Raw genomic sequence first — 14,584 nt, 5'->3', positions numbered from 1 at the left:
ATCAGCATTTTTTTGCTTGACAAAATGCAGAGTTACTGCAGTGATCTCCCAGAACTCCCTTCTCCTTCAAAAAATGCAGAAAAACTGTTCACTGTGCTGTTCTTTACTTCTTCTAGTACATTAGTCACAGGAGCAATTTCATAGAACCCTGTCAGAGTGCCTTGCTGGGTTCTTGCCCACTTTCTTCATTTCCACCCTCTTTCCTGATTCTGAAAGACTTCCGTGGTTGGGTGTGTGTTCTTGCCTTACTTGGCATCCTAGTTTTGGTTAGAAGGGAATCTTAAGATGCTGTTGCTCTCATGCTTGTCAATCTTTATTCATCTATTCATAGTCCTTTCTTTCTCCTTCAATTCCTGTGCAAGTAGCAAGCAAGCCCTGCTTTCCTCATTCTCCAGACATAGCTGACTGTAGAATTCAGTTGTCTATAAACACCTGCTATTCCTGTTGTCTTTATTGTCTCACCTACAAGTTCATGGTCTCCACACTAACTGCTTTCTTATTTTCTCTTCTCATCTGTATCTGTACCCTGCAACTCGGAGAGCATTTTTTACCAGGGTTTCCAATATCTCCTTCCATGCAAGGAAGAGGTATTGGATTCCATGTTCTGTGTTCATCCTTTCTTAATGCTTGGTAGTATTTGAAGCGATTTGTTAAACTCTCTTCTCTCTGTGCCCTCTTAGTTGGGATTAGTGGTACTGTTTTTTCTTGATTCTTTCCCTGCCTCATGACTTTAAATCATTGGTTGTCAGTGTAATGCAGTGAAGTGCTTTGTGTGAGTACCAGAGCTGATTCTAGTGGAGTTAGCACTTGTAATGAAAACTGTAAGTCCTTGTCTACTCAAGTCAGATGGAGTGTCTTAAGAAGTATCAGTAGATCTCTATATTAATTCTTGTATCAAACTAACTTTTTCATTTTGTGACGTGACCACCTTCTACTTTGTCTATAAAGGGAATGCTGCAAGACTGGTTTCTCCTTCTTTCCTTTTCCTGTTGATAGCATGCTGAAAGGTATCAATCAGATAGCAGCTTCTTCTTCTCTTTGAACATTTGTCTCCTGCCCTATCTCTCATGTTTAATCTTTCACAGCTATCCTGAAGACTGTTATGTCAAAACAGATTACTCATAAGCAAATGTAATTTAGTATGTTTTTCTCAGTTTCCTTCATCCCTTTGCTCTGTCGCAGGTGAACATTTCTTCCCACTCAGGCCATAGCCTAAAACACATCTTTAACACACTCTGTGTCTGTTCAATATACAAACCTTCTGTTGTTTTGGGTTTTTTTTCCTTTTTGTATGACTATCCTGTTCATATTATTTGTTCGTAAGGACAAAAATTCCAAATTTCGTGCTATTGTCTCTATTAAGTGTTACAACCTTCTGTTTGTCTTTCTTGGCTTCTGCTTTGGAAGCTTCCAGGTCAAAGAAAAAGTAGCTGCTAAATTTTTGGATGTATCATTCTCATAGCTCTCCATCCCTTGCATCATCAGCTTCAACTTCCTGCGCTCCTTTTCTTTTCAGCTCATGGGTGATCTCAGCCATTGCTCCACTTTCTGCCTTTTCCACAATCTGGTGGTCAGATGTGCTCCTGTAATTCTTACTCTGTCTTTCCTGAGCTAGTGGCTCAGGTGCTCTGGAGTCTCATCCTGCTTTCAAACAGTGTTACCATGAAATAATCAACAAAAAAAAGTTACTTTATTTAGGTACTTAATAACTGTTTCTCCTATATGTTATGCATTAACCATTGAGATACAGCGTATGAACCTGTCAGTATTACCCTGTCTCTTCTCTCCGGGTGTTCTTTTCTCCTGTTAATCCTCTTCAGTGAAGGAATCTTGTTTCTGTCTCATCAGGTGCTAAAATCAGTCTGAAGCATTTCCTAGCAGCTGCAGAGTTGAGGATGAGCTGCAGTGCTGTGGGAAAACCATGTGTTGCAGATAGCTGTGTAGGATTGTCCTCACTGTACCTTGATGCTGAGAATATTATTTAAAATTTCTAGCTATTTTGCCTTGGATTTGAGTGTTAAATGGGGTGGTCCTTGTTATACCATTACACATTGCTTTACCGTTACTGTATTTACTGCCACAGGACATTAAAATGAAGATGGAACTGGAAAGAGCAGGGTATAATGATGCCCAGAGCATACTGCTTTATCAGTATTGCCTGCAATCTGGTACACTTTGGGGACTGTGCATTGTCTTCATGAAGAGCTGCAGCAAGAGGCTTTAATCTGAAACAGTCATCTGCCAAATGCTTCTTCATGTATTTATACAAGCTTTAAATAGATCTGTTGCTGTGTTAATGTGAGTCATGAGTAAAATGATTTAAACAGTCAGTAGCTCAGTTATATGACTTTAAAAATAGAGCTAGACACAAATACAATTCTACACAATTTGAAAGCAGTAGTAGTAACCGACACAACAGAATTTACAAGGTGTTTAACATAAAAAAGAATGTAATACTTAAGATTTATTTGGGGGGGTTCTTTTCAGTTCCTCTGTATTTATGTAGATGCTATACTGTGCATGCAATAATAATGTATTCTTGCTGTACCATTTCCTGTTGCAAAAATTGATGTTACAATGCCAAGTGTCATTACTCAGAGTGCCAGTTATTCCTGCATAGGTGCAAAGAATTACTACAGTGCTGAGTATTTTTAGTTTTTACTTAATGTTTGTTGCAGAATTGGCCTTTTGAGAGTTTTTACAGCATTTTTTTCTTAGGAGAACAAATTTAGCTTGATTTCATTCTTAAATGTTTTCCAGCAGGAATATGACAAAATCAATGGGATACTATCATACAATTTCTAATTCTATTCTTTACGAATTCCCCTTCCATGAAAAGATGGCATTAAGGCATCTTCACTGTATTGGCAAAGTATCTGTTTTCTGCAGCAGGGACACTGAAGTACTTGTCAGACTTCTTTTCTGGTTTTTTTCTTTTTCTGAATATCCATCTAAAGCTACTAAACTGTTACAAGGAATCAAGCTACTAAGTTGTTACAAGGACTTAGTGTTTGTAGGCTATATAGAGTATTACCCTTATTTTGAGGGATTTGGGTTTCATGGCTTTTTTATTGCTGGGTTTTTTAATGTAATGGTCAGATAATGGATGTAATGACTATTTAGCCTGTATGTTTAATTATACCAAGTTAAGTTCTGATTGTTAGTTTGCATTCAGGGCACCAAGTGAGTCCAGAGCTTTTTGCTCCTTGTTCACTGAGTAAATGATAAGGGTAGCTGTGTGAGAAAAATAGCAGTTCATCCACTTCAAAGACACTGATAATATATCAGGTACTTTACTGGACTATATACATGTTTTCTATGTGTTAGTAATGATATATAGGTGTAAACCCTTGCAGAGCACAGTGCAGAAGTGTTTTCAATAATGTGTTGGTTTTTTCAGAGTATTTGAATGTGAGAGGTGAAAAATCCTCTCCTGTGAGGATATATGAGGTTTAGACAAATTGGCATGTGGGAGGGAGCACCTCCAGCTAAGTTACTCAAATGCACCTTTCTGAAGTGGCACATGAGAAACAGAAAAACCTTGGCTTTCGTAAGCTTATTGGCAATCTCTTTCGGAGTGATGCTGCTTTTCTGTGAAATCTGTCGCAGGAGGTCTCCTCAAACTTGTGGCAAGAGCTCTAAGTGCCATTCTAACATGATGCTAATATTCTTTAGGGTACATAATGTAATAAAATGGGGAAACGTAGACAGATTAAGGTCATTAACATAGTAATTTAATAACTTCCATTTAAAATAAAACCGGCATGTGCCTTGTGTTACCGTTAGCCCTTTTAATTATAAACCTGCTGTGCCTCCAGATTCTTATGCATTTCCTCATTTATAAGTGTATTTCCTATTATTGCAAGCTTTTTAGTTATCATTGTAATCCAGTCATGTCTGGAGGCTGGAGTCCCGTTGTATAACTGGTACCATGCAAGCATCTTGGACTCCAGGTGTGCACAGTTCAGTTATTTATATTAATCTAAGCTTTAGGCACCTAATGTGGGTTCATCCTTACAAGATACTGATTTTCCTATTCTGACAGTTTGGACATTTTAGTTTGGACATTTGGACATGTAATTTGGACATTTTAACTTCTCAGATTCGTCCTCCAGTACATTCCTTAAGTTGGTGTATAATGACAGCAAACTCTTCTGCATGAACTCACACTTGAGCAAGGGAAATGTCTTGTGAAATTCTCATACATCAGCTAAGACAAATTACAGTTTTAGTTTTAGCAGTTATAATACATCTGCAAGGCATGGTGATGGATAAACTGTAGTTCTTGAGCTCCTGCTGTCGAGTGTTGGGACACTGAGCGAATACATACATTTTTAAAAGAAGTTTTCTTAAGGCTTAGAGTTTTTTGCCTTACCAGAGCACAATAAAGTAGTTTCAGCATAACATAGTATGTGTGTGTTTATCTGCCTGTCTATCTATCTAATCTATCTGTATAAAGTTACCTAAAGATACTGCAGTTAGAGGTGTCAGAACACCACTGTGAATAACATTCATTGACTTACACATTTAAATAGATACTTTCTTACTGTTTTTAATTTCAGACCTGCTACAGTTTTCTGTCTCTTTCTTCCCAAATGCCCATGCCCTTAGTTGAAGGAACAGATAAGCACCATCACTTCTAAAGCTGAATAATAATAAAACAGTTTAAAGGAATTGGTTGTGTTTCAGCAATGTCTCAGCTCCTAATTTGCCCTTGGATAAATCTCTCAGTCTGAGGGAGAGGAGGGAAGTGCTAGACATTTTTATTTGTCACTGACAGGGAAGCATGCTGATTAAGTAAAACCTGCTGGACAATAGAGATTGTCTTGCAAAGTTGATTGTTGCCTCTTTTTGGGTTCATGCTGTATTCTGTACTTAGTAGAACACAGGAAATTGAAGGCACTGTCAGCACAGGGTGTTACAACTTACTCTGTGTGTGTGTATGTGTTTGACACCTCTGCTGTAAGTTGCTGACTCCAGTTTATCACGTTGTAGGATCTGCAGCAAACACAGAAATAACTCTTTGATAGTTATTGCTGTCTCCAAGAGTTTGGGGAACTTGTAACTTCCGGTAGGTGTTTGAGAAATTAGTGTGTTACCCGCTGCTGTTCTCAGTGCCCTTTCTGTGCTCCACAGCCTCTGCAGTCATTGTCCCTCGCAGATTCCAAGCTGAAGACTGAGGTCACCATCATTATTAATGCCTTGGGCAGCAATACTTCTCTTACAAAAGTGGATATTAGTGGAAATGCCATGGGAGACATGGGAGCAAAGATGCTGGCAAAAGCCTTACAGATAAACACCAAACTCAGGTAAGGGAAATGTTATTTGCAGAAAAAAGATAGAATAGCTTAATGATACTGAAGGTGATGACTTATTCTTAAGCTGTTTCTCCTTAGAACCCTTCTGTGTATAGCCACTTTTACAGTGTCTCCATTTGGGAAGATTCTTGTCCTTTTTTCTTCAACAAAATAACAAAAGCCAGGAGAAGCAAATTGTCTTTGCAAAAACATTTCCATAACTGAAACTGGAGAAAATTGCATCTTCTAAATTTAAATGAAAGATCTCTTGTTGGAAAAATAGAACTCTAAATTTCCTAGGATCATAGAAAAAATCCAAGCATCCTTGTTAATAGAGCTCTGAATGTCAGGTAATCTGATGTCCTTCTCAAAGGAGGGCTAACTTTAAAGCTATACGGGGTTGCTCAGGGCCTTCTTGAGGTAGGTGTTGAGGATCTCCAAGTACAGGTATTCCACGGTGTTTCTGGAAACCCTGTTCCAGTGCTTAGCCATTCTCTTCTATTCTGCTCAGTCTTTTCTACTGGAGGCCTTCCCAGCGGAGAAAATTTAATATTTGGTGGGAAACTAAGTTAAATCATTCTTTGTCTTCCGGAGTATCAGTTTCTTAGGAGAGCTAGAAGCATGTGGAATTCAGAGTGGGGAGCAGCATGGACCATCCCTCCTTTCCCTTTCCTACTACAGTGCTGATGGACCTTGGCATCTCTTCTCTGCAACTTCATCCACCTGACAGCTTCGCTGCTTTTTAGCACATGTCTGGCACTGATGGCTTGAGAGTATCACTTTTTTCCTATCCAGCATGTAAAACCTTCAATCAATATGAATCTGGATGGGGACCTCTAAATATGTTGCTGTTATCTGTAAAGCTAATCCTCACTCCTCCTCTTGTCAGACTGTGCAGATGAACCTTCATTAGTGTATTGTCTGTGTGAAGAGACCACTTTATGCTTGGTCTCCAAGCATTTGTTCCCTGTAGGATAAGAATTTCCCTAGAACAGTCCTGGCTATTTTGTTCAGAAGCAGGGATCTGGTCTTTGTGTTGCTGTGCCCAAACTGAATATTGAAATGTCAAAAAAACACTGGAGAGGTGACTTAGGCTTATTGAATGTATTTACCTGAAATGACCACTGTGCCTGACAAAATAAAGCCTTGACAGCTTTCAAGATGGCAGACTGGAATGTTTCACAGTGCACTGAATGTCACAGTTGACATAATGTCACCACAGTCTGTGGTGTGATTACAAACTGAATAATGTAATCGTAACTGGCTCTGCTTAAAATGTTATAACATCACATCTGGGTAGAAATATAAACACACTTTCCAGTGACCAAAATATTCAAGATTTGACCTTAAGTATATCTGGTCTTTGCAGAGTGGGTGTTCCTCTCTTTCTTATCTCCATTTTCCATTTAAAAAACAAAGGGATAATTCTGCAACAGCAGAAGGGTGTCAGTACCTGTGAAACCCTGCCATCTATCTTTTCTCTTTTTTGCCACAAATCTTGGGGAGGGGATTGCCTCTATTTTTTAATCACAGCTACAACTAGTGCTCTTGCACAGGCAAGATTTATCTGCTTGACTGTCTCTTCTGACTACTAATGAGAACTTTAAACATGTGTTCACAAATTGCCAGGCAGTCTGCTTGAGTGGCCTAAATTGAGGGAGGAGGAGGGTGGCTTGATCACTCGTATCACTGTTGTGTATTTAAAAGAGCTACAATTTGTGCACCTAACCTAATGGCTTATACTGGCAGCTAGTCGTGTTGCATGTGGAATCCCAGGAACTGTATGATGAGCTAGTACAGGACGGAATACACAATAGCCTGCAATTTTTGACTGCCACTCAGTATGAATTCTTTAAATACTTTTTTCTATAACTGTAGCCATATAACCTATATAGAACAGGGATTGATCACTTGCTGCAATTTTCTTAGTTTTCAGTGTGGGCTTGCAAAAGCAAACATTTGAACTTTATTTTTGATACTGTTCCTGGAAAAAGCTGGCATTTAATCTCCAAATCCTTCTATTAACTGTATTTTAGGAAAGTTGCAATTTTATGCTAGTGGTAGAAAATACAGTACAGAGTCTCCTTTAAAAAAAGAGAGACTGAATTTTTGTAGTATCTTTGTCCCTAACTTCTGACATTTCAAGGTTTTAAGTATAACTAAAGACAGGATTTTAAAATGTTGCCTTCCACTATACAACTTTTAACATAGAGCGCTGGGTTATTTCAATATGCAAAGTTTCAGCATAGATTTATTCAGTGCTTTTTCTTTAACCTTTTTTTTTCCTTTTTTCTTCACCCCCACCTCTTAGAACTGTAATATGGGACAAGAATAACATCACTGCGCAGGGCTTCCAGGACATAGCTGTGGCACTGGAAAAGTAAGTTCTCAAGCAACTGAATGACTGATGAAGAAGCCAAAGACTTAGATCCTGAATGATCTGAGCAGCGGCAGTTCTCACCGCAGTCAATATGATCTGAAGGTGCTGAGCGCTCCCAATTTTAAGCATCAGGATGCTCAATCTAAAGGAAAATGTATGACTTCACATCCTTCAAAAGGATGGGAAAAGGCTGTAAGGCTCTTTCATCCATACTCTGCTATCAACATTAAGGCCATTGAGTTCTACTGTTAGCATTAAAATTCTGAATTTGAGAATATTTTCCATTTTCTTTATTCTTTTGTGTGGCTAGCATGCAGAAATTCTGTTCTAGTCAGTGAATGAAGCTGTATGTAATAACAGAAAATTACTGAAGCATGCCTTTTGGGCTGGCTTTTATTTTTTCCTTTCCCCTGGCAAGTTGAAACTAATTGTGATCTCAGGAACTGCTATTTTTCATTGTAATCACTGTAGTCTAGGTCATTTTGCTTCCCTGAGCTTACTTATAGTTGCAGCCATTACCAGTGATAGATGCTAAATGACTTCCATCTATCTCCATCTCCATCACATTTCTTTATACATTGTTACTACTTTTTTTAAGAGGGAAAAAATACAGATTTAAATTAAGCAGCAGTTGCAGTTGTGTCACGTTGTTAAATCCCTCGGGAACAAAGGGTGTCTGCAAAAGGTGAAGGTAAGGTACAATTGCTAGTTACTAGATAAAATGTCTTTCAAAACAGTATAACTATTTAGGGCAGTATTTTAGCCCTTGGAGGGGTCCTGGGGCTAGAGCTTATAAAGTTACTTGATTAATGAAACCGTTGTAGTTTATATACTTGTTTTCAAAATGAACTCAGTTGCACTGATGGGGAAAATTATATAAATGATGTATAATTAAGCAAATCATCTTGGAGTGATTCCATTGATAGTATTGAATAATAATTTGCAAAGGTTACTTTTCAGCTTGCAGACATTTCGCTTTTAGAGGGCAATAGAATGTGTATTTATGAGACGGGGTAGAAAAGAAAATACGCCTATTTTCTGGGGAGCATCAAGTTTTCTGTTTTGAAGTGCTTGGAGAAGTAAATGGAAAGGAGGGGGAAATCCTAAGGCAAAAGCAAATCATCTAAGCAAAAAAAAAAAGAAAAGCTATAGATAACTGTGTGGCACTCTGCTTTGCTGAGCTGACATCTAATTTATTTACCTTGGAAGCTGAGGTCATTTTATGTCTCCTCTAACATTTTAAAATTGTTAAAACCATTGGTAATATTACAAACTAAGCCACAAGCAACAAAGGTTTAAACCTGCAGGAGAGGAGCTGTCAGTACTCACTGAAAACTATTAGCCTTTAAACAATCCATCTCAAAAACATATTGAGAACATCCTCCACTATATGTTGCCAAAAAAAAACATGAAACCATCAGTACTCCGTAGGAAAGAATTGTTGCTCAAAATGGGTCAAAATATACTGAAAATGCTTAGGGGTATACATGTTGTGTGTGGTGTTTTCATTTTGTTCTTTAGAAAGATAATCATATACTAAACCGCTAAAAAAAGCAAGCTAGGCTTTCGTAGTATTATGTGGAGGCTGAGGAGAATTGGGAGGGATTGTAACAGACTTTAAAACAGGCTGAAGTAATCTTAAGATTGTTTTTTCCCCTCCTTCCAGCTTTTTTTCATCTGTTTATAGTTGTATTCCTGCAAGGGAATTTCAGGAGCATGACTGTTGGCAGAGTTGCCCCAAGGGTGTCCCAGCCAGCTGATGTGAGATGCCGAGAGGATCTTCTGTAGAGTTCAGGGTTCAGTACAGCTGGCAATTCAGGACAGCACATGAGAATAGTGGGCATCCTGTTCAGCCTGGCCATTAAACAGGGACTTGTATCTCTGTGATTTTATATATGAAAATAAGAATGTGTTTCTGCGCTTTGTGGCCTAGAGCCCACTTTGTCATAAAAGTGTCCAGTATTGCCCCACATTAATTTCTAAGCAATACTTTTTCCTGTATGCACTGATTGAATAAATAGCTCAGGTTCTAAAATATGGTAAATGCTGGGGTTTGTTAGAAGGCTACAAATTTTTCCCTTAGCAGTAACATGAAATTCACATGCACAAGCCTGCAAAACAGATGATCTTATTCCCATTAAAAAGAAACAAATAGGTAGCAAAATCATCAGCGCAGCAAAGTGTATGTCATGAATGGGGCAGAAGCTACTACAAGGGAAATAATGTGACCAAATGTAGGACTGTTGTCACATGTGCTGTATGTAGAGGGAGAGATGGGGTGGTTTTGAGGCATCCTTTCCAGTCTCTTAGCACCCTCTGAAATTCGACATCCTTTAAATATAGTTATGTTGCTGAGAGTATTAATGCATTATGAATTCACTGGATTTTCCAGTTGATAGAGAAATACACTCTGTTACAAGAGACAAGTGGAGTGCTAATAAAAAGAATGGAGGAGTATTTTAGACTTCAAAGGAAACAGAGAAAAATGAAGCATGAAGATAAATATTGCTCTGATGATCAAAGTTGAAAAGCAAGCTTTAAATTCTTTATTTGATTTTTTTTTTTTTTTTTTTTGCCCTTAAGAGCTGGTTAATTCTTGGAGGAAAATAAAGTAGCATTCCAATACAGTGCTATCTGTCTGGAAGGAAAGCAAGTACAGAGCCTTACTTAGATAGTGGTCTTCTGAAGTTTGGCCCCTGTGACTCTGTGTCCATGAAATCTCTTTGCCTTTCATTTCCCCACCCTTCTTCTGTGTGTGTGTGAGGGACAGTCCATTAAGCCTTTGACTATATTGAATTTAGCATATAATTACCAGCATGAGAGCTGACAATTACAGATCTCAATGCATGAGTTATATTAAATGTCCAACAGCTGCAGAATTCCTTGGAATTCTACCTCTCTTTTTAGCTAAATAAATACACCACCTGGCAGGTAGCAGTCAATTAGCCCATTCTGTAATTACTGTCTGACTTTGAGCTTGGTATCTTTGGCATTTAAAAATTTTCCCCATGCTGGTGGGCTGCCAGTTGCTTGCTGTTTCGTATTACATGACACATAACAGGGTCTGCATTGTTTGCACAGTTTTCTCGAAGGACAGGACAACAAGAAAGAAAAGTTATTTTTTATGGCTATAATGCAGTAGGCAGTTGAACAGTGCAGAAGGACAGGGACCTTGCTGACTCATTGTGAGCAACTGCCTGGCACTGACAGCTATATATACATTCTGTAATCACAGGATGGTTTGGGTTGGATGGGTCCTTAAAGATCGTCTAGTTCCAACCCCCCTGCCATGAGCAGGGACACCTTCCCCCTAGATCAGATTTCTCAAAGCCTCGTCCAACCTTCCAGGGATGGATTGTCTACAACTTCTCTGGGCAACATGTACCAGTGCCTCACCACCCTCACACTGACATCATGGAAGAAACATAGAAGTTTTTAATTATAATTTAAGATAAAATGTTGGGTAGTATATATGAGACATTGGAGTCTTTGGCACTTCAAAACACTGCTGCCCACTTTTGTGTAGCTTCTCATGTAGTGGGAGAGGAAGTGAAGGAACCTTGGGAGTTTCACAGTAGTTAAGGTGTCTGGTGTTGGATTTTGCGTGTTTACTGAGGATGGGTCCATTGAAGTCAATGGAGTTGACTCAGTTGAAATTGTCAGCTTTAAAGTGCTTGAAAAGACAGGTTTCTATCCATATTTGTGTATTTCTCTATGGAATGGAAGCAGACAGTTGGGGGGATGTTCGCAGACAACCTGAGGAGGAAGAGATATTTGCAGGAAATTAAGGCTATTGAAAATAGGAATTAAAAACTCCTTTTCATGTTTTAAGAATTTCCTGCTGTTTTGTTCTCGTTTATTGAAATCTGAAGGTGTGTAGGCACAACACTGCATGCTACATGTTAGGTTTAACTGTGTCGTGCTAGCCAATTTATGTTCTCAGTTTAAATGCAATTTTCACTCAAGACCAAAACCCTGTCTTTATTCTCATATCGCAGCAGATGGACAAAGCTATGGAAATATTTTGCAAGCAATAAGTAAAATGCAGGGAGCAATTGTTTGCATGAAGCAGTATAGAGATGTTATGGATGTTTTGTCAGCTTTTATTAAAAATTCAGCAAGTGTCTTCAAATCCTTGTAAACATAAGAAGTTATTAAATAGTAAATTTTCAAAATTCAGTTTCTTAGTCATTATCTGTCTGTTACCTAATATTTCCATTAGGCTTAGATCTGATAGAATTCCCAGCAGGCACTGACACTGCCTTTTCTGTTTTGGAGTAAGAAAAAGTAATTCAACCTTGTGCACAAAGGTACAGAAGACAGCTTGGCCTTTTAATTGACAGCCACTGGGCATTGGTCACTTGACTGCATTTTTTGCTTTTCAAAATCTCCACCTCTGTCTAGTGGCAAAGAAGTAGGAGCAAAAAGGAGTGTTCATGCCTCCAGTTAGTCCACTTACAAATGTGAAAAATACATTCTTAGTACTTTCCATGGACAAGCTAGATGCATCTTATTTTTCCCTTGTTGTTCATTCTTCATAAAGAGGCACAGTAATTAGGTTAACTTTTACTATTTAAAAATCTTTTCTGTTTCTTTAGGAATTATACTTTGAGATTCATGCCTATACCAATGAATGATGCTTCCCAAGCACTCAAAACAAACCCTGAGAAAACAGAAGAGGCACTGCAAAAGGTATTGCATATACCTCCAACTTTAAAGAAATAAAACCACTAAAAATACAGTAATAATGTTAAGTGGCTGTGATTTCAGGCTTGCATGAGTAAAACTTCTAGGCTAGGTTCATTGATTGTTTGATTTGTGTGGGCATATATGTGGTAATCAAGTGCTGCAAGAGTATGTAAGGCTTTTTATTCTAAAGAGTGGTTGGAGTGAAGGCTGATGGAAGGTAATGGTGTAGTATCAAAAAGTCATAACTAAATAAGTACAAGCTAGACCTTGTATTTCTCTATGCTTAACTATGAAAGGGAGAATTAGAAATTGGCACGTTTGTTACATGTATGCCTGCGTGTCTTTCCACCTGCACAGAATTATTGGTATGTGGTTTTCATTTTGTCATAAAAAGTGCAGTCAGTGCTGTATAAGACGAAGGATGCTCTTTAATTTTGGGGGAGAATGAAAATGTTTATTGCCTGTGTTTTATATTGTACATATAAAATCTACGCAGTATGTTGCCCTAAATAAACAATTGCACTAACATCTTCTTTTGGATGAAGAGGTGTTGACAGTACGTGTAGCTCTTCCACTTGCATGAGTTACTAAAACACAGCTGGGAGTTTTATATAGTAAATTCTGCAAGCTCCAAATGAGCCTCCTGCTCAGTCAGAAAGCATACAGTTCACATTTCTTTAATGAGCAGTTTTCCTTGAGCCAGGATAAGGTCATAAAAACCTGATAAATAGTTCTTACAGAAAACTGTGATTAAAAAGCAAATGTCTATGATCCTTATTAGTGAAGAAATTTTCAGTAAAGTGATTCTCACAGGGAAAAGTGCTGGTAGTTAGTGGCTTTTTCTTTGATGCATAAAATGATTAAATTCTGCTTTAAAAAGACTGAATCATGGGGGGATGGATGTATTTCTTACATCTCATTTAATATAATTAATTGTAGATAGGTTCATATCTAGAATGATAGATGCATCTCTGACAAAAATACAAAGCTTCTGGACATGGGGATTTAAATTCACGCTAATTAGGCATTACGTATAAAGAGCATTTTGTTTTATTCATGTCAAAGTTGCTTAAACTGTTAGGCCCTGAGTTTGTTTTAACCTGTGTGCTGCAGGCTTTCTTTACACAACCCAAGGAAAGTCTTTCCAAAGAAAAGGTCTCGGGAGCAGTGCTGTGAGCACAGCTAATTCCATGCACACAGAAATGCCTCCCTGCACAAACTGAGCTGTCATGCGCAGTGTGGGGACGCCTCAGCTGACTAACGTCTTCAGGAGGGCCTGTAAGCTTCAGCACACCACAGCTTGAGTACAATGAGAGTGCTCCTGGCCCTGGTCCAGCATGAGATGGGCATGGCAGCAAACCCCTTGAGCTCCAGTATCTCTGCAGCACACTTAGTATGGCCAAACTGGGTAAAATCTGCATTACTGCCGGGCATGGTCACACTTTTCCAGTTCTTGCTGCTGGTGTAGATTTAGAAGTGACCTCCCCTGTTAGTCTCTGCCTCACAGCCTGTGGCCACTCCACCCATCATTTTCCACTCTCTTCTTTTCAGACCAGATCCATCACCTTTGATGAACCTTAAATGTTTGCTAGTAGGGTTTTTTTACTTGACTAAGTTTGATGGAGCCAGGTTAGGGGGTTACTCTATGTGCCCTTAAGCTGACTGAAGGTAAGTTTACTACTGATGACAGTTGTGGTAGGCTGTGACCAGTAGCTGTGAGTAGGAATCACTTGTCTTTTAAGAGCGCGTAAGTACTGCTTAGCCTTAAGTAATGTTTGAACTGGGGCTCCTGTAGTAGTTAGGCACTTTCAGATATTTTATCTTACGACCATACTGCTGTTTAAATCTGTGTCTTTGCTGTGGGCCAAATGCATCTAAAAGGAACGAATCTACTATCTGGTGTCATCATGGTCTCTACAGTAACACTTTGTGGATAGAGTCCCTTCTAATATTTCTCAAACCTGGATCTACTCCTTTGTCAGCATAACATACTAAATTGTTCAAAATAGAAGACTAATTCAGAAAAAAACTGGCAAAAGCACTTTGTTTAATGATGTTTCACTAGTTCATGAGTGAATGGATATTTGCCAATGTAATTACTAAGCACTGAGACACAAAATTTGCAGATAACAAAACATACTCGGGCAGCTTTTCCTGTCAGTCCCCATATTTGATATGACAGCAAAAATGAAAGTAAATTGCAATGTGGACAGTTGAA

General features: G+C 38.6%; 1 protein-coding gene across 3 annotated transcripts in view; it reads left to right on the top strand.

Moving 5' to 3' along the window:
• The window catches only part of CARMIL1 (capping protein regulator and myosin 1 linker 1), a 205,774-nt gene that overhangs the window by 126,874 nt on the left and 64,316 nt on the right, over positions 1–14,584 (top strand). For all 3 annotated transcript variants that reach the window (XM_065667848.1, XM_065667849.1, XM_065667850.1), the window contains 3 exons: positions 5,137–5,309; positions 7,609–7,677; positions 12,276–12,369. In XM_065667848.1, the coding sequence (XP_065523920.1) occupies positions 5,137–5,309; positions 7,609–7,677; positions 12,276–12,369 (336 nt within the window). The remainder of the gene's footprint in view (positions 1–5,136; positions 5,310–7,608; positions 7,678–12,275; positions 12,370–14,584) is intronic.

The sequence above is a fragment of the Lathamus discolor genome, chromosome 2 (genome assembly GCF_037157495.1).
Source record: "Lathamus discolor isolate bLatDis1 chromosome 2, bLatDis1.hap1, whole genome shotgun sequence".
Taxonomy (NCBI): Eukaryota; Metazoa; Chordata; class Aves; order Psittaciformes; family Psittacidae; genus Lathamus; species Lathamus discolor.
This window is presented reverse-complemented; position numbering and strand designations above follow the sequence as displayed.